Source organism: Macaca nemestrina, chromosome 10 (assembly GCF_043159975.1).
Source record: "Macaca nemestrina isolate mMacNem1 chromosome 10, mMacNem.hap1, whole genome shotgun sequence".
Lineage (NCBI taxonomy): Eukaryota > Metazoa > Chordata > Mammalia > Primates > Cercopithecidae > Macaca > Macaca nemestrina.
Window position 1 is genome coordinate 62932553 of NC_092134.1, and position 24662 is coordinate 62957214.

General features: G+C 41.4%; 1 protein-coding gene across 3 annotated transcripts in view; it reads left to right on the forward strand.

The window, feature by feature from the left end:
• Positions 1 to 24420, forward strand: part of LOC105473481 (protein tyrosine phosphatase receptor type B) — a 121668-nt gene extending 97248 nt beyond the window's left edge. For all 3 annotated transcript variants that reach the window (XM_071071443.1, XM_071071444.1, XM_071071445.1), the window contains 12 exons: positions 2165 to 2264; positions 3103 to 3186; positions 3281 to 3298; positions 3421 to 3502; positions 4111 to 4201; positions 4895 to 4971; positions 6960 to 7094; positions 8433 to 8555; positions 8743 to 8906; positions 11137 to 11272; positions 18828 to 18948; positions 21921 to 24420. In XM_071071443.1, the coding sequence (XP_070927544.1) occupies positions 2165 to 2264; positions 3103 to 3186; positions 3281 to 3298; positions 3421 to 3502; positions 4111 to 4201; positions 4895 to 4971; positions 6960 to 7094; positions 8433 to 8555; positions 8743 to 8906; positions 11137 to 11272; positions 18828 to 18948; positions 21921 to 21943 (1154 nt within the window). In that variant the 3' untranslated portion in view covers positions 21944 to 24420. The remainder of the gene's footprint in view (positions 1 to 2164; positions 2265 to 3102; positions 3187 to 3280; positions 3299 to 3420; positions 3503 to 4110; positions 4202 to 4894; positions 4972 to 6959; positions 7095 to 8432; positions 8556 to 8742; positions 8907 to 11136; positions 11273 to 18827; positions 18949 to 21920) is intronic.
• The last annotated feature ends 242 nt before the right edge of the window (positions 24421 to 24662 follow it).

The window sequence follows — 24662 nt, forward strand, 5'->3', positions numbered from 1 at the left end:
CATGACAAAAACTGCATGTAGTCCAGTACAGGAAGACAGTAAACGTATATTCAAAAAATGATATTAACCACACTCAAGGAAAGATGATTGTGTTGATTTGATAAGTCTTGAAAGGCAACATGGAACAAACAAATCTAAGGTCTTAAAATGCAACTTCAAACATGGGCCACTTCACAGACCTAAATTTAAGGGGTAACACAGTAACACTTTTACAAGAAAACATAGGTATAACTCTTTGTAACCTTGGATTAGAAAATAGCTTTTAAGATATGACACCAAAAGCATAAGCTACAAAAGAAAAAAAATAGACAATTTGGATTTAATTAAAATAAAAAGCTTGTGCTTCAAAGGACACTATCAACAAAGTAAAAAGACAACCTACAGAATTGGGAGAAAATATCTGCAAATCCCATATCTGATAAGGGCTGAATATCTAGCATATAAAGAACTCTTACCTCACAATTTAATAACAGAAACACAAATTACACTGTATATATAGTATTTTATATATATATGTGTATATATATATATATTTTTTTTTTTCAAGACGGGGTCTTGCTCTGTCACCTAGGCTGTAGTGCAGTGATGCCACCTTGGCTCACTGCAACCTCCACCTCCCAGGTTCAAGCAATTCTCCTGCCTCAGCGCCCCAAGTAGCTGGGACATCAGGCACGCACCACCATGCCCGGCTAATTTTTGTATTTTCAGTAGAGACGGGTTTTCACCATGTTGGTGAGGCTGGTCTCAAACTCCTGGCCTTGTGATCCACCTGCCTCGGCCTCCCAAAGTGCTGGAATTACAGGTGTAAGCCACCGTGCCCAGCCAAATTACACAATATTTAAATGGGCAAAGGCTCTGAATAGACATTTCTCCAAAGAAGATGTACAGTTGACTAATAAGCACATGAAAAGATGCTCAACATCAGCAGTCATTAGGGAAATGCAAATCAAAATCACAAGAAGATACCACTTCACACCCAGTAGCATGTCTATAATCAAAAAGACAGTAACAAGAGTGAGGATATGAAGAAATCAGAACCTTCCATACACCGCTTATGAGAATGTAAAATGCTGTAGCTGCTTTGAAAAACAGTTTATAGAAATATTAAACCTAGAGTTACCATACGACCCAGCAATTTCACTCCTCAGTATATACCCAGGAGAAATGAAAACATATGTCCACATAGAAACTTGTACATGAATATTCATGCAGCATTATTCATAATCGCCAAAAAGTAGAAGCAATTTAAATGTCCATCAATGGATGAATGGATAAACAAAATGTGATATATCCATACAATGGACTATTATTCAACCATAAAAAGGAATGAAGTCTTGGTATATGCTATAATATGGATGAACCTTGAAATCATTATGCTCAATTAAAAGAGCCAGTCACAAAAGATCACAGATTTATGATTTCATTTTTATGAAACATCCAGAATAGGCAAATCTACAGACACAGAAAGTAGATTAGTGGTTGCCAGGGATCGTGAGGAGGGAGGAATGGGACTGACTGCTAAGAGGTATGTGGTTTCTTTTGAGGGTGATGAAAATGTTTTAAAATTGATTGTGGGGACATTTGCAAAACTCTGTGACTATACAAAAGACCATTGAATTGTACAATTTAGATGGGTGAGTTGCATGCTATGTGAATATTTCAATAAAGCTATTTTAAAAATGAGGCCACTCTTACCTCTTCATAAACTCCCAGTAGCGGTACCATACCAGATAATAAAAATAAGACTTTGTTAAAATAGCTCCAAGCAATCCACTGGATTTTCCAAAGCCCCAAATGCTTTGTAACATGTTTTATATAAATGAAATTGCATTTTTATCTTGGTGGCAAACTTATGGCCTTTATCTTAGGTGCCCCAAGCTTTATATACAAGTGCAAAGTCCAAAACACCTCTAGAAGCTATATGCCACTAACTTCAAAAGTATACAGTGACACCTGGCCTCACTGCTACCGGGTGGGGGCCAGCCTTTCATCTTCTTAGGTGCATACTCCTAGCCTTTGGAAAGTAAATGCCTCATCGTGGGCATCACTTGAATTCTATTTGTAATAACATTACTTGGGAGATATGGCTTCAATAGCTTTCTTACTGGTTCCCTAGCACTAATTTTCCCACCTGCGTTTGTTGTTTCTATCTGGATTATTGTAGAGCCCTTGTTTGGAGCTATTGAAGGTGTGAGTGCTGGTCTGTTTTTAATTGGCATGCTAGTGGCTGTTGTTGCCTTATTGATCTGCAGACAGAAAGTGAGGTAAGTACAAAGCTCCTTTTCATGATTGGACCCACAACTTTAAAAATGCAACTGAAAATTCCCTTTAGGCTGAAAACTAAGAAGTGAAAATAATTTAATCTTTCCAGGTTAAATTGTCACTGTTTTCTCAATAAAAACAAAAGTCAAACTCTAAAGCCATGACTCACTTTTCTCAGTTCTTTTATATCCCATTGATGAATTCGTCCCTTGCCAAAGGACTGAGGGGCCATCTATAGCTTTATTTAAAGATGAAGTGACTCATTTTGCACAGGAAAAAAAATATTTGTGTGTGTGTGTGGTTCATATCCTCATGAAGACAGAGATGTTTGCAAATTGCATGTCCAAGTGCTCTTCTGAAATATCCTGAAAAGTGTGGTTGACATCACCATTTTGTAGTCCATATCTGCCATCCTAATTTAAGAAGGGACCAAAAAGAACCAAATAGCATGTGGCCCCAGTGTCGTGCCTTCTTCTCTTAGTGAATTTTTTTTCTTAATTTGGCACATGTTCCTCTTTATTGAAGTCGTGTCTGGCATCTGAAATTTACTGGATTTTTTTTAAGCAAAGTTTTATTGAGAATGTGGGAAGTGATTATAACCTGTAGCCAAAAACCAGGAGACAAATCTTCAGTTTTTGCAGAGATCCGTTTCGGGGTGGGAATGATCTACTTTATTCTTTTTCCTTTCCCTCCCTCAGAGAGATGTTGGCTGAGTGCAAATCTACATGAATACTGAAAAATCCGTATTTGCACAAACATGCACAGCCTTACCATAAATGGAAAAATGTGTTCAAGCCAAGTATCATCATCAGAATAAAAGTTCTCTCCCTTATGTTTCAGCCATGGTCGAGAAAGACCCTCTGCCCGTCTGAGCATTCGTAGGGATCGACCATTATCTGTCCACTTAAACCTGGGCCAGAAAGGGTAAGCACCACATTTGCCTTCATATAATTTGTTGAAAGATAGTATTATGTGAAATTTGCTAACAAAGTCTTCTTCTTTTGGTTTCCCTTCACAGTAACCGGAAAACTTCTTGGTAAGAGAGAGAACACATTAATGACTATATTATCTGCCTTTGAAATATGAGTCAGAATGGTTATGGCACTTTCCCTTTTCTGCAGTAACTCTCTTCTCTTTTTGTTTCATTTTTAATTACAGTCCAATAAAAATAAATCAGTTTGAAGGGCATTTCATGAAGCTACAGGCTGACTCCAACTACCTTCTATCCAAGGAATACGAGGTACAACTCAAGCAGAATGAAGCTTCAGCATCCCTAGTTCTTAGCAGAATTTCCTTCCTAATGTTTACTGTGTAATCATAGGCTGATTGGGCTCAGAAGTTAGGAGGCTGCTTAGAATCTCAGCTGAGCACTCTTTTATGCCTAAACTACGCCCTGAACAATACACCATCTAATCTTAGAGGCCAGCTTGAGCTCCAGAATAACACAGCAAACCAAAGGCTACCTGGATCAGACAGTAAAGAAGAATTAACAAATCTCAAATGCAGACCTAATGCTGTCAGATAATTCAGCCTGGCCGTTTGCTTGGCTGAGAGATACTGTGGTTTTGCAAAAAGCACGTAGCTTTTGGATTTGATTCTCAGGTTTGCCACTTGGCTGACCTGGGGCACATCAGTTATCCTGTCTGAGCCTCACCTGTAAAATAGTGAGAGGAACCCTTCCCTTGTGGGGTTGTTGTGGGGATCAGAGCTAATGCATGTTGAATACCAGGCATTCATAAACTGTAGCTAGTGTATCTATTTTCATATTATTATGTATCTCCAGGACTATATGATTTGCTTTATTCTATTTCATATCCTCCACTTACACACTTATTTTTGAACTAACAGGAATTAAAAGATGTGGGCCGAAACCAGTCATGTGATATTGCACTCTTGCCAGAGAATAGAGGGAAAAATCGATACAACAATATATTGCCCTGTAAGTTTTGTGTCAGAATTTGTAATACTGTCTTCCTCCAGCCATTTCTGCATTTTTCTCCAAAAACGAAATGGGGCTAAAGAAATAGAATGTAACTGGATATGGACAATCTCCAGCTCTGAATGCCTTTAATAAGAAGTAACTTGTATATTCCTGCACTTCTCTCCAGAGGGATAATAGCCAGTTTAAATTCTGATTATGAAAGGCCTGTTATGCTATTGACATTTCCCCCATGTGATCCTACTGCTTCTCTTTGGAGGCTAAGCAGTAAATGGGGTTAACAGCAAGGGCTCTGACATCAAGCAGACCTGGGTTTGCTTAGCAAAGTCTTCGGTTAGCAATTTCTACTTAAATTTCCTTACCCCATTAGGTAAAGCAATAGAAGGTAGGTTTTCTGGATTGTGTTCATTCCAGCAGTCAAAGGGAGCCGGCCACTCCATCAGGCAAATATCGTAATGTTACAAAAGGAAGCACAGATGGGGCTTCACGTTGTCTCCTGTGTCTGACTGGTTATAGGCCACCTATGCAATGTGGGGCAAGTTAGTTATCCTGTCTGAGCCTCATCTGCAAACTGGAGATAAGATCCCCTCCCATCGGAGGCTGTTGTGGGGATCAGAGCTAAGGCACATCACACACATTACATAAACTGTAGAAAAATCACTCCAAGACTCAGCGGCAAATCTCTCCTTCCAGATGATGCCACACGAGTGAAGCTGTCCAATGTAGATGATGATCCTTGCTCTGACTACATCAATGCCAGCTACATCCCTGTAAGTGACCCACTAGGCCAGTGTTCGGGATGAGGCTTTGGTGGGTGGCTACACAGGAGATGCCACTCCTGCATGTTCTCGTTATTCTTAGCTTTGGAAACACTTGTAGATTTCAGAAGAGCATGTCTGAATGCCATAAAAAAAAAAATAGGGTATCCAATTCAGTTCCTGCTAAGCCACATTTTTCACAATGGCTATAGTCAAATGAAATTATAATGAGCCCAGGATCCATTTTCATAGGTCATCTACTCTCTGTAGTCCTTAACCTAGATGAGAGCTTCCTAAGGAAGATGGACCCCCCCCTCCCCCCCCCGCTAAAGCTGCCTAGCTAGAGAAGTTGATCCCATGTTATTTGGAATCTGCATAACCACAGACACAACTCAAAGGCTTTATCAAATCTTTGGGCTCTGGTTTTGGTTAGCATCTTGCCACCCTCCTACAGCACACTGCAGTGGAAAAAGCTTTCAGATCAAACAAATCTAGGTTTGAATCCCACTTCTGCCCCTTGTCTCTGTGACCTTGGGTACATTATGTCACCTTTTTGGGCCTCCATTTTCTTTTCCAAAAACTGAAGATAATAATATTTACCTCAAGCAACCATCCACTCACTCAATAAACACTTAGAAATTAAGCGCTAACTGTAAGTCAAACACTGAGCTGTTTACAGGCATGGGATAAGATGGAATCCCAACCCTAAAAGCACTCTCAGAAGAGTTGAGGCAGAAAAAGACAATGACATGAGAAACCTGCCACAGCAGTGCCTCTCCTACATTGAAAGATGTCTGCATCATCTGGGGAATCTTGTGAAAAGGCAGATTCTGATCCAGCAGGGCTGAGGCAGGGCCTGGGAGTCTACATTTCTTTTTTTTTTTTTTTGAGATGCAGTCTCGCTCTGTCACCCAGGCTGGAGTGCAGTGGCACGATCTCTGCTCACTGCAAGCTCTGCCTCCGGGGTTCACACCATTCTCCTGCCTCATCCTTCCGAGTAGCTGGGACTACAGGCACCCGCCACCATGCCCGGCTAATAGTTTTTGTATTTTTAGTAGAGATGGGGTTTCACCGTGTTAGCCAGGATGGTCTCAATCTCCTGACCTCATGATCCGCCCGCCTCGGCCTCCCACAGTGTGGGGATTACAGGCGTGAGCCACTGCACCTGGCTGAGTCTGCATTTCTAACAAGCCTCTGGGTGATTTCAGTGCTGCTGGTCTGAGAACCGCACTCAGCAGCAAGAGGCTAGAGGTTGCCATGGGGCATCTAGGAGGAGAATGTCCCCCAGGAGAGAGAAAGATAAAAGAAGGCTCAGCCAAGCAGGCACCACGCTGAGGATAAGTAAGGATTGGTTAGATGAGAGGCAGTGTTTGCGTGGGTGGGGGTGGCGATGGCAGGGGTGACATAATGTGGAGACCCTGAGGAGAGAGAAAGAGCTTCGAATAGAATCGACAAGGAATTGCTGTCATTGCTGGAGTGCAGAAGGAGATGAAAATATCCCGCTCTTGGACAGTGCTTTGGATTAAATAAGTCCATTAGATGGTAGACGCGCAGTGGACAGTGGTTTCTCTTCCGTGATGCTTCCTGTGGATGACCTACCTTACCAAATTATTCTGACATTGCTTGTCCAAAATGACTAACACTTTTCTACATTAAATAGGGAAAGAGCCTGATTACAGTCCCGCAAACAGTCTACACAAATGCCCCCCCGACACACACATATAATTGAGGGTGAAGTGTTGTCTAGATCAGTGCCTGAGTCCCCCATTTGCTTTTAGAATAGACCCAGGCAAGTAAAAGGGAATGTGGCTCTTAACACTAGTTCAATGTCCTGACCTTTGTCCTTCCTGCTCCCAAGCCTTGACACTTGTGTTAGTATCTTTTTCTGAAGTCAGAGACTTGGCAGAGACCTCCCTATCATCTTAATCTGAAGAACTCTTTGTTTATAGTTCTGAAGAGGCCCATTGTTTCTGACTCTCCATATTGTAAATTCATTGCAGGGCAACAACTTCAGAAGAGAATACATTGTCACTCAGGGACCACTTCCTGGCACCAAGGATGACTTCTGGAAAATGGTGTGGGAACAAAACGTTCACAACATTGTCATGGTGACCCAGTGTGTTGAGAAGGGCCGAGTGAGTAAACAGCCTTCCTGCCATCCAAGCTTTGCTTTCTCTCACCTGGACAGAATTCTGCCCCATCATCAAAGTGCAACCCCGCAAAACCAAGTAGGGATCATGTGAGAACATTGTTAGTGACTTACGCCACTCTGTTCAAACGACTCTAATAGTAAACCCAAGTGAGGCCTCATTCTGATTCTGGGTCTAAAGTTCCAGTCAAAGCTGTTTCCATTTGAGGACTGGGATTACTGGCAGTGCCCATTACACCAAAAGATTACCTGGCCACTTGGCCAATCCATTCTTCAGTGTATGGCTGGGGGAGAGACCCGGTCAGAGTCACTGGACCTGCCCCTCCCCTCCCAGGAAAGGAGAAGTTGAGTTGTAGGCTGTGTTGGCAGACACAAAGTAAAAGAATAATCCAGACAAATTAAGCAACCCCCCTTGTAATGCACTTATCATCCTGCACTTTGTATGGTTATTTTGAGGATTAAAAGAGAGATTACGGCCGGGCGCGGTGGCTCATGCCTATAATCCCAGGACTTTGGGAGGCTGAAGGGGTGGATCACGAGGTCAGGAGATCTATCAGGTGAAATCAGGAGATCAGCAAAAAAACTTAGCCGGGCGTGGTGGCAGGCGCCTGTAGTCCCAGCTACTTGGGAGGCTGAGGCAGGAGAATGGCGTGAACCCGGGAGGCGGAGCTTGCAGGGAGCCCAGATCACGCCACTGGACTCCAGCCTGGACGACAGAGCGAGACTCCATCTCAAAAAAAAAAAAAAAAAAAAAAAAAAGGATTACATGTGAAGTACCCAGTATCTGCGCTCAGTAAATATATGCTTACAATCCTCTTTCCCTTGTCTGCGTACATGTAAAGACGAGCTTAGCTAAATGTTCTAACTTCTCAAAGATCTCTTGGCACATGGCCCACGTTAGGACAGTGACATAAAAATATGAATGAAGCAGGGCCAGGAAGACAGTGCCTTCCTGCACCCAACTAGATATTTCTTTAGAAAGAACAATACATTGTGAACCACAGTTTACCTGCTAGTGGAACTGAAATGCCAAGGGGGGAAAAAAAAACCAAAACCTCAAGCCATATATCACTGGGCCTAAAAAATGAGTGAACCCAAAGGCTGGCGTTAGGGGTGCTCCTTGTGCAGGCTCTCCCCTTCTCTTGGAGCAGCACCTCAGCTTCAGCACTGGCCACGAGAAGGTTAATATAAAGTAGTTGGTCAAATTGCTTTAGCAGCTGATCCCAGATTCCTAACTCCGGAAGACATTTGGAGGAGGGAAACCGCAGGTTCACAAAGGAGTAACTTTTCCGGACTCACGTTTTTTCTGTCTGTCCTGTTCTAGGTAAAGTGTGACCATTACTGGCCAGCGGACCAAGATTCCCTCTACTATGGGGACCTCATCCTGCAGATGCTCTCAGAGTCCGTCCTGCCTGAGTGGACCATCCGGGAGTTTAAGATATGCAGTGTATGTTAGCTTGCTTGACTTCATTTAACAACCGAGCTTGGGGAGATGAATGAAATCTGTGAATCCCACTTTTGCTGGTTCCTCTCTTGTAGTTTCAGCCCAGAGGAATTGCTCCATGGCTCAGTTGTCAAGCTTGAAGGTTTGCATTGGACATTTCCTCTTATTATCCTGCTCTCTGCTCTTACAGGAGGAACAGCTTGATGCACACAGACTCATCCGCCACTTTCACTATACAGTGTGGCCAGACCATGGAGTCCCAGAAACCACCCAGTCTCTGATCCAGTTTGTGAGAACTGTCAGGGACTACATCAACCGAAGCCCAGGTGCCGGGCCCACTGTGGTGCACTGCAGGTACTGGGACGCCTAGCAGCCAATAAAATGGCAGCCATGAGGGGGCTGTGGAAAAATGTGTAAGCATGGGGAATTTGGTAGGTGGAGGATTTGTCTGGACCAACCAGCCTGCCTCACCCCCACAGGGTTTTATAACGTTCCTCCCCTTCTGCCAACGTCATTCCTCTTCCCTGACTTCTCCTTTTTCACTTTCTCCCCCTGTAGCTCTCTCTCACCCTCACTCTCCAGCCTTCTCTCTCCCTCTTGCTCTTTTCCTACTTTCTGAAATCCAAAGTCCTGATGGGAATTCCATGCTTTCCATCATCAGGCATATCACCTTCAATCTAAGTTCCCAACAACTCCCTTCCCATTCTAGCCAGGAAAGTGAGCACACAAGCTTATTCTTGCCTCTGGTCATTCTTCCATTTTGGGATGGCTTTATCTCTCTTCTCCACCTAAGTCCTACCTATCCTTCAAGATTATTTTCTAATCTTCCCTCCGGGTCTAGTAGCATGTCTTTGTCTATTTGTGCTGCTAAAACAAAACACCACAGACTGGATAACAAATAATAGAAATTTATTTATCACAGTCTAGAGGCTAGGAAGTCCAAAATCAAGGCACTGGCAGGTTCAGTGTCTGTTGAGAGCTTGGTCTCTGCTTCCAAGATGGTGCCTTGTCACTGTGTCCTCCAGAGCAGACAAAGGCTGTGTCCTCACATGGAGGGAGGGATGGAAGGGCAAAAGGACCTAGCTAGTTCCCTCCAACCCATTTATGAGGGCAGAGCTCTCATGACCTAATCACCTCCTCTACCTCTTAATATTGTTGCACTGAAGATTAAGTTTCAACATGAATTTTTGGAGGCGACACAAACATTCAAACCACAGCATAGCAATTGCCATCTGTAGCACCTAATTTTTTCTCTTAAGTTTCTGTTCTCTTGATTTCTCTTTGCTTCAGTCTGTCCAGAAAATCAACCTAACAAGTGAAATCTCTCTCTCTGGGGAGCCTGGTATTTAGCTAATTAATGTTTGCAGCAATACTTTGATAGCCCTAACCGAATGGCACTAATAAATATGCAGCAGGGAATTACAGCAGTAAGAGAAATGCCAAGTGTACTCATCTCCCTCCTGTCAGCCCAGCACCCTAGGTGCCCGGCTTTCCTATGTCCTTGGAACCTTGACACTTTTAATAGGAAGGTGAGGCACTCACCTCAGAGCTTTCTGCTTTCTGAAAAATGGCAGGCATTTTTGTCCAGGACCACTGGAGAACTGTCCTTTATCTTATAAATGTGCATATCAAAAATCCCCAGATGCTACAACCATTTTGGGGAGCAATTTGGCAATCCCTAGTGAAGTTGAAGGTGTTCGTGCCCATGAGCAACCCAAGAGTTCTGCTTCTAGGTTTCGACCCCTGAGAAATCTCCACATATATTCATGTTCATTGCAACACGTTTTAATAGAGAAAAATTTTAAATGATCTTATTACCACTGGATTAGCAGTGGTTTATGAGAGAATTAAAAGAAATTAGATCAGCTGGGTGTGGTATATCCTGCCTGTAATCCCAGCACTTTGGAGGCCAAAGTGGGAGGATCACTTGAGGCCAGGAGTTCGAGACCAGGCTGGGCAACTATTAGGGAGACCTTATCTCTACAAATCTTTTTTAATTAGCTGGGAGCAGTTATATGCGCCTGTGGTCCCAGCTACTCAGGAGGCTGAGGTGAGAGGATTGCTTGAGCCTGGGAGGTGGAGGCTGCAGTGAGCTATGCTTGTGCCACTGCACTCCAGTCTGGGCAACAGAGCAAGACCCGGGGAGGGAAGAAGATCTATATGTAGCAATATAGATAAATCTGAAAATATAATATTGAGTAGGAAAGTTGACAAAAAGATACCTAAAGCATGTATATTACCGTTTCAGTAGATTTTTGAAACATAAATGTTGTTTATAGATTTACCTTTATGTAGGAAAAGTATTAAAAACATGCATGGAAATGATACCTAGTAAGTGCAGAGCAGGACTTATGGTGGAGGACGGACAGGAAGGGAATGGAGATGGAAGACTATGTGGAGGTGGGATTGGGGGACTCTAGGTTAAACTTGTTTGAGAGAAAAAGAGCACATTGAGAGAAGGAAATATTCCTATCTTCTCCCTTAACTGGGAAGGGAAAAGAAAGATTGTACCAGAGTCTCCAGATGCAATCTTGAAAGGCAAATTTAATAAAAAGGCTCGATCTTCCTTTGCCATCTCTTCTAGTGCTGGTGTGGGTAGGACTGGAACCTTTATTGCATTGGACCGAATCCTCCAGCAGTTAGACTCCAAAGACTCTGTGGACATTTACGGAGCAGTGCATGACCTAAGACTTCACAGGGTTCACATGGTCCAGACTGAGGTAAGAGTTATAGACTGAAAGTTATAGGCCACCCTCCTCCCCACTATATTCCCACAAAAAAAAAACCAGACTTTAATCTGACAAGGGGAAATAACTATGACACATTAGGAAGAGAAAAAAAGAACTGAATATAGATATTTTCTAAGACTTGTTATTTTAAAACAAATCTCACTGGTCTTGAAGGTGACCATCTTGAGGCTCATTTTAAGATAGGCTGGCAAAGGAGCATAAGAACCTCAGTTAGGAAAGAAGAAGATCCCAATCTCTTTTCTCCCCCAGCCTCACTCCCTCCACCTACAGCCCCATTTCGGGAGTGTATGTAGATTGTGAAGACCACATGCTTCCATCTGTGCAGCACTTTGACATTTGCAGGGCATTTTTGAACACGTTCTCATTAAATTTTCACAATAACCTGGCGAGACATATTATATTCCATTTCCAGACTAGAAAATGAAGGTCCATAAGCTTAAGGGCTTTGCACAAAGCCCACAGCCATGAAGTGGCTGAGGTGGCTTGGGCACTATTTCTAGAGAACCCTGGGCCCTTGAGTGTGCTATAAGTGTACTAGCCTCAGGGTCAGATCTCTTCCTCAATAGAGACCAAGCATTCACTCCTCTGCATCAATGCCTTCCAAGGCTGAAGTTCTCTTACCCTCGTGTTTCACAAATTTTTCTACAACTAACTATGAAAATCCTCTGTATTAAAAAAAAAAAAAAAAATCCATAGTTGGAAAAGTAAAAAGTTCTACATGCTTCTGTGTCCCCTCTTAGAGTCACAGTACCCAAGGACACTGCACAGACAGCAATGCTCCACAAAAAGCCTCTTGCAGCCATGGCCCCTCTTTGAGCTTTGTTGAACCCACTATTTCCAAAACCATCTTGACCTCTGAATTCTTTTCTTGTAGCAGCACATATTAATATCCTGCATTCAAGCCAGCAACAATTGAACCAGTGAAATTAAAATAAAAATTAAAAATATCCTGCAGAACTCACATTTGGCAAAACAATGGCCTCATTGCCTCCTGCAGGCAGGATCCTCTGCCACCACTATTGTCCTGGGCTGGGAGTAGATTCCACCATATTTTGAATGTTTTATTATGAAATTGTTTTAAAAAAATACACAAAACATGGCTGGGTACAGTGGCTCATGCCTGTAATCCCAACGCTCTAGGAGGCCCAGCGGGGGCAGATCACTTGAGGCCAGGAGTTTGACACCAGCCTGGGCCACATGGCAAGAGCCCATCTCCACAAAAAATTTTTAAAAAGAAAATACACAAAACTAGGAAAAACAGTATAGTGAGTTTCCATGTACCCAAACCCCGATCAGTATTCTGTGTTCTTTTCCCATCTGTATCCCACATTTAATGTTCCCCTACCCCATGGCATTACGCCATTGAAGCAAATCCCACTTACCACATTATTTCATCCTTAAATACACATATACGTGTATATACCTATGTATGTGTACCCATGTAATACATGTCATATTGCATATATGTGTGTATATATGTGCATGTGTATATGTGTACATTTGTATGGATATATGTGATATTACATATACTGCATATATACATATGTATGGGTATATATGTGTGTGTGTGTGCGAACATGTGTGTATGTGTGTGTATATATATATATGTATACATATATTTGATAAGGAGTCTTTAAAATTATGACCACAATGTCATTATCACATCTGTGTCTTAACCATAATTCCTAAACATCATCTAATATCCAGTCAGTATTTAAATTTCCCTAATTATCTCAAAAAATTGCTTTTTATAAAAAAACTGTAGTTGGTTTTCATTAGAATCCAGAGTTTACATATTTCATTTGGTTGAAGTGTCTCTGAAATATTTTTTAATCTATAATCCTCCCTCCCATTTGTTTTATATGACATTTATTTGTTAAAGAAGCCAGCTCATTTGTTCGGTAGATTTTCCCACATTCTAGATGTGGCTGATTGCTTTTTCATGGTGGTAATGTATTCCTTTACTCCCCATGGATTTTGTCAGCTGGTGGTTAGATCTGGAGGCCTGATTAAACTCAATGCTTCGTGGGTGGTGCTGAGGGCTTTCTGTTGCATGACATCAGAAGGCAGATCACCATGTCTGTCTCTCTTTCAGCACTGAGAAAATTGACGATGAGTTTAGGGAGTGTCAGCCTGAACCCTTCATTATCCCCATCAACCTTTCACTTAATGGTTTTAGCAGTCACTGATGACCTCCGCCTAGCTCTGTCATTTCATCAGAGGCTGCAGAATTATATTACCCTGTATCATAATTATTAACCTTCAGCTTTCTCCAGACTATACATTCCTAGAGGGTGGGAACCTGTTTTCCTTCTCTAGATCCTCAATATTTTTTAATCTTTTAAATGAACAAATATCCTACACTTATGTTGCTAAAAAGTCAGCATTAATATTTTGTTAGTTTACTGTCACTTTCACAATTTGTAACTTGGGGAAGAGGAGGTTATATTGTAAATAGTCTCAAACTGTGTGTATTTATGTGTGTGTGTGTGTGTGTGCGCGCATGTGCTCTAGTAATTGTCAGAGGATCCTTGGGCCATGTATCACTTCCATACACCTGCCCCAAACTCATGAGGCATTTTGGCAACTAGGAGGGACTCTACTGTCAATATAACTGGCTGACTTTCAGAGCAGAGGTAACACAATGTTCCGCTTCCTCCTTCTCCTTAGAAATAACTCCATCTTTATTCTGTTCTCCTTTTCCTCCTGCCTCACTGAGGATGCTGTGGCTTAGTGCCTCAGCTTGTCTTCTTAATGTTTGAGTTCCCCAAGGTTCTGTCCTCAAGGCACCACCCTTTCTCTCAGTCTTCATTCTTTGTGATATTCTCCATTCCCATACATGCTCATGTTACCCAACTCTAATTCTCCTGTCTCCACATACCTGTAAGTGCCTGCCTACCAGATGGATTCCCCCAGAAGCCTTACAGCCATCTAACTCCAAAAAGATCAAAGCCAAACTCATTCTCTTTCTTTCAAAAAACCAAACAAAACAACAAAAACATTCCTCCTGCTCTTGCACCTTCCAGTTTCATTTAATAGTATTGCCATCCATGTGTTTGCCCAAGCCAGGGAGCTGACTTCTTATATTTTTTAAGGGATGGGGGTCTTATGTTGCCCAGACTGGACTCAAACTCTGTGCTCAAGCAATCTTCTACAGTTGTGCACCACCACACCTGGCATGCTTACATGCATGGATAGGTGCATTTATTATTTCTATTTTTTGTTTATTTACATGGTGAGACAAGATCTCACTATGTTGACCATGCTAGACTCAAACTCCTGGGCTCAATGGCGTGGATTTCTTTTCCTCCAGTTTCCACATCCAAGCAGTCACGAAGTCCTTTCCTTCCCTTGGAGCCAGCCCCTCATCCCACTGCCACTGCCCTTGGACAGTCCTTTATCAACTCTCATTAGCCCTGCTAATGAGTAGCCTCCTAGTGGGTCTCCTGCCTTCAGTTCTGCCCTAATGATCCCTTCATCACCACTGCCACCATCAAAGTTCCCTTGCTGACTCTGTCAGCTCCCTGCAAAAAAATCGTGAAAAGCTCACCACTGCTTGTAAAATGAAGTTCAGACCTCATCCTGGGTACAAGCCTCTTTATAACCTGACCCCAACTTACTCCTCCAGCTTCATGTCATTGTACTAGCCACCACCAGTGATTAGGGTCTGCCAAATTAAGGAAGGTTTACCCACCTGGGCCAGAATCCACTTTCAGTCTTTCCATCATAATGAAATAAACATTGCAGTAAGATAAAATTTTCTATCTCCCTTTTTTCTCACACAAAATTCCAAATGCTATCCAGGTATTAGGTTGGTGCAAAAGTAATCACGGTTTTTGCCATTACTTTTAATGGCATTAACTGCATTTTAATGGCATTTAAATGCATACATTGCATTTAATGGCATTTAATGGCATTACTTTTAATGGCAAAAACCGTGATTACTTTTGCATCAACCTAGTATCACCTGCCTTGCTTTAAGCCTCTGCTGAAGTTGAGTTGTTTCTACAGGCTCAGAATCCCTGGTGCTAGAGCTTGCATTTGGTAATGGGAGTGGGTGCAGAGGAGTGTGATCTGTGGCTGAGCCCCTGTGGGTGACTATTTCAGCAAAAGACAGAGGACATTCGGACCCCTGGTATTTTTCTGGGTCCATGGTGACAGTGAACTTCAACTTACCTCTGTCTTTATTTGAGATACAAAGGGACGCAGGTCTTCACAAGTTTTCAAACAGCAAGCATTTCTAAACGAAGAGGCGTTGGTCAGGGGATTTATGAGTGTCCCTTCTTCTTTTACGCTGCTTTGAGGAAAATTTGCAGCCTGACCCTGAGAGAGACACTCAGGGAGCAATAACCTGTTAAAGAACAATAGATGATAGTCACTGTCTCGATCTCATTTGCTTCTGCTGGGAAGGAAACACTGAGATGTTGTAGGACTAAGGACCTCAGGTTCCATTTGGGGCACTGTTCGAGGGGTTTCCCGTGACCCACGCAACCAGCATTTTATCTGCACTAGACTTCTCATGATTTCCAGAATATATGTGAAATGTTATGTTGCCTTACTTCTTTGCTTGAATTCTTATAAATATCACCTTTTCTCTTTAGCTTGATAGCTTCCTCCCCTCAAAATGAACCTAATGGCTTTCTCTTCTGTATGAAACCTTATACACAATTGTATCTTATGTTTATCATCTTACAGGTGTTTGTTCACTAAATACTAAGCCATGCACTCAGGGATCACAAAAAGACTATAATACTATAAATAATATCTAATACTCCAAATATTGGTGAAATTGAATGGAACTGAATGTGTCAACACTAAGCCAAGCCTTCACCAGTTAACAAAAAATTATCTTTTGTGATCTGAGATTCATATATTAGGCTTTGTCTACTTTTCATTAAGAATAAAGTGAGGCCGGGTGCGGTGGCTCAAGCCTGTAATCCCAGCACTTTGGGAGGCCGAGACGGGCGGATCACGAGGTCAGGAGATCGAGACCATCCTGGCTAACACGGTGAAACCCCGTCTCTACTAAAAAATACAAAAAAATAGCCGGGCGAGGTGGCGGGCGCCTGTAGTCCCAGCTACTCGGGAGGCTGAGGCAGGAGAATGGCGTAAACCCGGGAGGTGGGGCTTGCGGTGAGCTGAGATCCAGCCACTGTACTCCAGCCTGGGCGACACAGCGAGACTCTGTCTAAAAAAAAAAAAAAAAAAAAAGAATAAAGTGAGAAGCACATTAACAATCTCACTGCTTTAGAGTAATCATTTTCAAAGGGACATTCTATTGGGAAAAGAAGAATTTATATTTAAGACAAGGCAAATTAATGGATATTAACTTGTTTCAAAGCCCATGGTGAATCATTGTTAAAGAATTTATTAATAGGCCATAGCACAGATGTACTAGAGTTCATTCACAGCTTACCTCTAAGGTCCCAAAGTAATTTAATATCCCAGTAGAAGTGAAAAAATGAATTATGCTTTGGGTGGGAGGGAACAGGGAGGTTTCAGTCTATAGTTTGGTGGATCCTTTTTAAGGTAGCGAAAAGAGACTGCTTTATACTAGCAACCATTCTCAGATACCTTTCTCAGATTTTCAAGATTGAGACTGCATATAACATTCATAATAAATGACAAAGGTCTGTGAGCAGAGAATAGTTATCAATATTATTGCAGGCCTCACTTCTTATTGATTTGGTTGTTTAAAATGTCCTTTTCTAGGACATTTTAAGGCTGGGTACAGTGGCTTTTTTCTAGGCTGGGTACAGTGGCTCACACCTGTAATCCTAGCACTGTGGGAGGCCAAAGGAGGAGGATGGCTTGAGGCCAGGAGTTTCAGACCAGCCTGGGCAACAGAGCAAGACCCTGTCTCTAAAAAAAATTTTTTTTAATTTATCTAGGTCTGATGGTCCATACCTATAATCCCAGATACTCAGGAGACTGAGGTGTGAGAATCACTGAAGACCAGGAGTTCAAAGCTGCAGTGAGCTATGATTGTGTCACTGTACTCCAGCTTAGGCGACAGAACAAGACCCCGTCTCTTAAAAAAAAAAAAAAATTAAATGTTCTTATCTATTGATTATACCAGACCTACCTTATATAGTCCCATGGATACATGACCAGGCTAGCTTCCAATCAGGGACAATATCTAGTGCCAACCCATAAAAATAAGTACCTGTTTACTTGGAAAGATTGTTAGTGAGGAAAGACCTAATTGTTCTACTTTGTATCTCAAACCTCTAAAATACTTTAAGACTGACTGCACTGATTGCCTTAAAAACAAGGTCTGGAAATATTTTTCAATATCCATCTGACTGACATCAATCTATATCCTTTAATGGACAAAGGATGTTGGCTATAAAAGAGACCTTTGCCTCCTTGTTTAATAAGTAGGGAAACTGAGATCCCAAGAAGCCTGATGGCTCAGCCTAGGCTGGCCGGAGGCTGCCGAGAGCCCACAATTCATGACTCCCTCTGGGCCGTTGCTATATCAGCAAGGGAAAGTTCCGCAGAAATCCATTTCCTTGTAAGAGAACTCAGGGAGTATAAGGAAGGGGGCCCAATGCACAAGCTTGGCTGCCTGTGGCTGAGACACAGTGGTCAGTGGAGGTCTTTATGGTCACCAAAGCACTGACTCTTCTATATCTATTTATATTTCAAAAGTAGTAAATTCTCAAATAGCCAACAGGTGGATCTGTCCTCACTGTGTAACCCTTGTAGTTCTTGGCAGTCAGCCAACATCTTTGAGATTCTTCCACGTGGCAAACTCAGATGCTGAGAGGAGAGGTGGATAAGACACTGGCCTTGCACTCAAAGAACTAACAGTCCAGCGGGGCTTATTGTACACACCTTCCTTTGTTCACTATGTTCCTAGAATAAAGGGAACAAACCAGCAGAGTATGCAGGGAAATGATTTTCTCATTCAGTAATGCAATGAAATTGGGATTCATATAAGAAAACTGGTGTAGTGAAAAAGACATGACTTTGAGGTCACATCTCCAAGATCAAATCCTGGGGCCCCATTTCTTAGCTGTGTGACCTTGGAGAAGTTACTTTTGAGTCTCAGTTTATACTGACAATTATATTTACTTCACAAGGTTGCTGAAATCATTAAATGAGATAATTTATGTAAGCTACATAGCAGTCTCTGGCATTCGTTCATCTACTGAATTTGTGAAGGATCTACTATGTACTAGACACAGTTGTAGGCTCTCGCAGAACATACTATATATATACACACACACACACATATACACATAAATACATATATATAAATATAGACACACAAATATACATATATACACATAAATATTATAAGAATGAAAAAATGCCACCTCTCTGCCCATTATCATTGTTCTCTTTTCAGTGGTAGTAAAAGACATTCTTTTATTTACCAGAGACCATTAGTGAAGTGATGATCAAGAAATTTGCTAACTATATAGAATTCCATTATTGTCAATAGTTTGTGAGAGTCTCTCATCTTTCTCATGCAGGAGAACAGGCTCTCCTCTGACATGTTTCTGCTTTTCTACAGTGTCAGTATGTCTACCTACATCAGTGTGTAAGAGATGTCCTCAGAGCAAGGAAGCTACGGAGTGAACAAGAAAACCCCTTGTTTCCAATCTACGAAAATGTGAATCCAGAGTATCACAGAGGTAGGCACTTACTTCACTCACTTCCAAGTTCCTTCATCAAGATATGGTCAATCTGGCCAGGCACAGAGGCTTACACCTGTAATCCCAGCACTTTGGCAGGCTGAGGCAGGATGATCACTTGAGCCTAAGAGTTTGAAACCAGCCTGGGCAACATAGGGAGATCCTGTCTCTACAAATAACTAAAAAAAAAAAAAAAAAAAAAAAAATCAGACAGACGGCACATGCCCATAGTCCCAGTTACTTGGGAGGCTGAGGGGAAGGATCGCTTGAGCTCGGGAGGTCAAGGCTGCAGTGAGCTGAGATCGTACCACTGCACTCCAGCCTGAGTGACAGAGCAAGATCCTGTCTCAAAGAAAAAAGAGAAAGATTCTAGCTGGGTGCAGTGGCTCATGCCTACAATACCAGCACTTTGGGAGGCCAAGGCAGGCAGATCACCTGAAGGAGTTCGAGACCAGCCTGGCCAACATGGTGAAACCCCCACCTCTACTAAAAATACAAAAGAGCCAGGCATGGTGGCTCATACCTGTAATCCCAGCTACTCAGGAGGCTGAGGCAGAACTGCTTGAACCCAGGAGGCAGAGGTTGCAGTGGGCCGAGATCCTGCCACTGTACTCCAGACTGGGCAACAAGAGTGAGACTTCGTCTCAAAAAAAAAAAAAAAAAAAAGAAAGAAAGAAAAAGAAAAGAGAAAGGAGAGGAGGAGAGAAGAAAAGAGAAAAAAGAAAAAAGAAAAATATTCTGGAAACCATTAATAACTTAAAGCTCTTCCAATGTACACCTCCCATTTCTTCTCCTACACACAAAGAGGGGAAGAGAGGGAGGGTGGGGAGGGGGTTCCTGCAGCTGAGCAGCAGTTTCACAGGGTATCTCTTCCAGCCTAGCCGAGGATGCCTGCTACGAAGGACTCTGCTTAGCCTTTCTTTTCCAAGCAATAAGCTCCACTACTGGGCAGGATGCTTTGAAATCACAACTAGTTCAAGTTGTAAAATCCCTTTGGAAAAGAATTTGGCAATCAAGGTATCGGGGTCCTTCATATGTTCTTATCTTATGACCCTGTATTTCTCCTACCACCCTACATATGAAAAAAAAATATTATGCATGAAGCTTTTCGTAGTTAAAAGTTTGACAAGCCTGGGCAGCAAAGTGAGGCCCCTTCTCTACAATAAATTTAAAAATTAACCAGGCGTGGTATGCTCCTGTAGTCCCAGCTACTTGGGAGGCTGAGGCAGGAGAATCACTTGAGCCCAGGAGTTGAAGCCTGCAGTGAGCTATAATTGTGCCTCTGCACTCCACCTGGGTGACAGAGCAAGACTGTATCTCAAAAACAAACAAACAAACAGGTTGGGCATAGTGGCTCACGCCTGTAATCCCAGCACTTTGGGAGGCCAAGGCAGGTGATCAGCTGACGTCAGGAGCTCAAGACCAGCCTGGCCAACATGGCGAAACCCCATCTCTACTAAAATACAAAAATTAGCTGGACGTGGTGATGCGCACCTGTAGTTCCAGCTAGTTGGGGGGCTGAGGCAGGAGAATTGCTTGAACCTGAGAGGTGGAGATTGCAGTGAGTCAAGATCATGCCACTGCACTCCAGCCTGGGCCACAAAGCAAGACTCCATCTCAAAAAACAAACAACCAAAAACAATGCTATTTTTGAGGACATTATAATAACATGGGTATTTATTATAAATAAAGAAAACAGGACATAAAACAAACAAAAACAATGCATAAGGAAAAAGAAGACTGGGAGAAAATATAAATTTCCCTGAAGATTAGAAAAATCTATTTTTCCTTCTTTTGTATTTTATAAATGTTCTAGAATAAGGATGTAACACTTTTCAAATGGGAAATTCAATAGAAAAAACCTCACAAGGCACAGTTTTGATCAAGCAATTATTAAGTGACAAGAGAAGGGTCCTCATGCCTCGTCTTACTCTAGGCCATCATGAAGACCTAAGTTATCACATAGGCTAATTGCAAATGTGAAGGAGGATTGTATTAGTTATCTGTTACTGCCTAACAAATTACCCCAACATTTAGCAGTTTAAATCAGCATTTATTATCTCACTGGTGGTTCTGGCCCAGAGTCTTTCAGGAGGTTGCAGTCAAGACTTACAAGGGGGCTGCCATTATCCGAAGGTTTGACTGGGGCTGGAGGAGTCACTTCACAATGGCTTGCTCACATGACTGTGGGCAGATGCAGCTGCAATTCCTTGCCATGTGGACTGATATCTCTATAAATCAGATAATGTTACTTTGACAAACATTATTTCATACCCTCTTATCTCTGTTTCTAAATGATTTTCAATTGGCAGTGTCTCCTTTTACTTAGTTCTCTGTACCACCCAGCCTAGCCAGTATGTTAATGAGTTAACAATCTGTAAAGCACAAATAAAGAGCTACTATTTAGAGGAGTCCTTTGTAAATCAGGTAATTCTTTTGTACTAAAATAATTACCCCCCCAGTTAATCCGTATAGTAAATTAAGGTTTTTGCATGGGAGATTCCTTAAGAGGCTTCAGTATAGGGCAAGTTCTGAGGGATCTTGGAGGTTCCTTTGTCTTGTTTTGACTTGAGAATCTTTTTTTAGAGTAACCTTGGGCACTCCTGAAAGAAGCTAACTATGGTATAGAAAAGGATAACCACCAGGTACCTGAAGGCTAAGATTCAGGTCCAAACTCTCAAACTAACTAGCTTTAACAAGCTGTGTAACCCTGAGTAAGTTACTCTGACTCTCTGGGCCTATGGCTGCATCCATAAAAACAGAGGTGATGGACTAGAATCACTAGTCCCTTCCAAGTCTAATATTCTGTGTTTCTAAATGGAATGACCTGGTCCCAGTAGGAATTGCCTCATCTTAAACTAGGTTGAGCTATGTATTTCTGCTGGTCTTTCACATTGGTAATTTTCATAAACAGAACAAACAATTATGACACGCCCTGCGACAGTCTCTAATTACAGTGTTCTTCCTTTCAGATCCAGTCTATTCAAGGCATTGAGAATGTACCTGAAGAGCTTCTGGATAAAAATTATTCACTGTGTGATTTGTTTTTAAAAACTTGCTTCATGCCCTACAGAGGTGCCAGCTATTTCTGTTGATACTATATATAATTTATTAATCCGGAGAATGTTTAAAATTTTATATAATTTAAAGGTAACAGATATTATTGTACATAGTTGTATTTTATAGTTTCTTCTGTAAATATGTATTTTTCATGTTTAATATTAAGCTTTATATAATACTATTTTTCCACACTAAAGTGTTCATGACTTGTTCTACATGTAATTCAACCTGTGTGACAGGACTACTGGTAAAATGTGTATGGAGGTGGTGGCAGAGACAATCCCTTGGGCCATGTTTTCTACCTGTTTTGATATTCACTGGACAGGACAAAGGGCAGGGCTAGAGAGAGCAAATACTATGTCTAGCTTTGCTGCATTGCTGTCCCATGAATCTCGAGAGCCAACGGGCATGTCCTAAACATGCTATTAGGACAAATGTAACAGTCAAAAAAAGGATTATAGGGAGAAAAAAGAATTAAGCAGTACCAAAGCTGAACTGGATGGTTGTGTCTGAACTAGTTGCTCTCTCTCCTTTCTCCTACCAGGGATTCAAGCCAAAGTGGTTAGCTCAGGGATCATGTAACTTGCAGTGCAAGCCCAGGATGTAGGATGCAGGGTTGAGGGTTCTGATAGAGAATGATTCCAAACAGAAGTGATGCATTCCTTTTGTTAAGAAGATGCCAGCTGTACCCAGACTGAAAACATAACATGCAAAGCACCATCTATAGTGATTAGAGATCCTCTCATTGCATTCATAGTGTGGACATCCACACCCATACTGTAATGTGTTTATGCACACTAGTTTTTGTCTCATTTTCAGTGGTCTCCATTCCTAGAAAAGTCACAATTATCCATTCCTACTTGATTTCCCATTAAAAGAATATTATGGTGGCAGACTGTGCCTGATTAAAAGACTTAATGCCAACATTTTCATAGAAATGACTACAAACATCATATATAATAAATTTTAAAACAGCAAAAACAAAAACAGTGGTCTTTAGTAAAATTTTCAAAAACCTTTTTAGTAAATTAATGAAGTCAAAATATCAAGTAGTCACCCAAAGTTGCATTTAATAACAAAAGGTACTACGTACTGTACCAAGTTTATCTTCAGTATTTGTGCCTTACTGTGACTATAACAAATTCCAGTGAGTGAGAAAGTGGGTATTTCCTTCATCAAGGTCCAGTTCCGAGAGCATTCCTGGGAAAAATTTGAAAGGCATTTGTATGGAATCTTCATAGATACCTGAGAAGATGAGCTGGAGATGTTTGCCTTTTTCATACTACAAATTTTTCTATAATAAACTTGGGAATTAGAGGTCAAGTTTGTTGATGGCATAGCTTCCTTTGCAGAAAAAGTACATTTTTTTTTCAAAGTATGTATTTTTGTAATCTACCATAAAGTCCCATAATACAGTGAATGTAATTGACATAATAATTGAAAATCATTGACTATACCTAAAATAGTTATTTATAATTAAATAACGCTACACCCAAACTGGAAATTTTTCCAGGGTTATTTGAAGTTTACAAAAACGTGAAGCATAATCATAAGTTTCAAAGCTTCACAGTTTCATTGTGCTCAATGCCCTTGTGAAATGACAGTCTTAGGCTCTGATTCTGTATCAAGGAACTAAGCGGATCTTCTGGAAATGAAAAGGAACAACATATGTGTAAGTGCAGTAGATGTACCACCAGTGAGAAAATAGACGTCAGAGATTTACAACGTGTGGCATCTATTAGAAATCACCTTTCCTACATGGAAAAGAAAAAGCAAGAAAAAAAGCAGAATTTTACACTAATGTTGCTTGATGCAAAGCACATTAATGCCTGGAAGGATACATTCATTTTTGATTTTCATTCACTCAGAAAACTTTTGTAAGTGCCTGCAACCTGCTAGGCACTGTTCCAGAATCTACCCATTTCTACTCACATGAAGAGAATCCTCATAAAGTTAGGACTGTTGTTACTACCTTCAGTTGAGTTTAAAAGAGCCTCATCAAGGGAATGGGATAACTGAGCCGGTCCAGGACAGTGGTCACCTTCCACAGGCCACACACTGGAAAGTGCTAATGCTACTTCAATAGTAAACCTCTGGACCTAGAAGACAGAGCAATTAATTGCACAAACCAGGAATTAAAACCATAAAAAACCTATACATTTGTAACAGTAAATAACACTCCCGTACCCTGGCAACATCTAGGGTAGTATCAGAATTATGTAAGTGGACATGACAGGGAAAAATTGTAGGTTTTTTAAGTCTAATCCAACCCAGGAAATGTCTATTCCTACCCTACACTCAATTTTAAATCTCCTTAACAACAAATATTTCACTATTCACTCCTGCTCCTGGGAAGACTAAATACATTAATTGATTTATTTATTAAATTTAGGAGAAAAAAGTTTTCCTTGACATTCAGCTCCATTGGATTTATTTTCATTTAATTGCATCATGTGTTATGTCTTGCTAAACACTCCATCTCCTGTCTTGGTGGGCATCCTGTCTGTACACCTGTGCAATACACTTTAATCATCAAGGCTTCAAAGTGCTTTTGAGCTATCAAATCTTGGGAGAGTCGCATCTAGCATCTTAATAATTATTTTTCCAAGTTCGTTATAATTAACTCCTTTAATCTCATCTCATTAAATCAATTT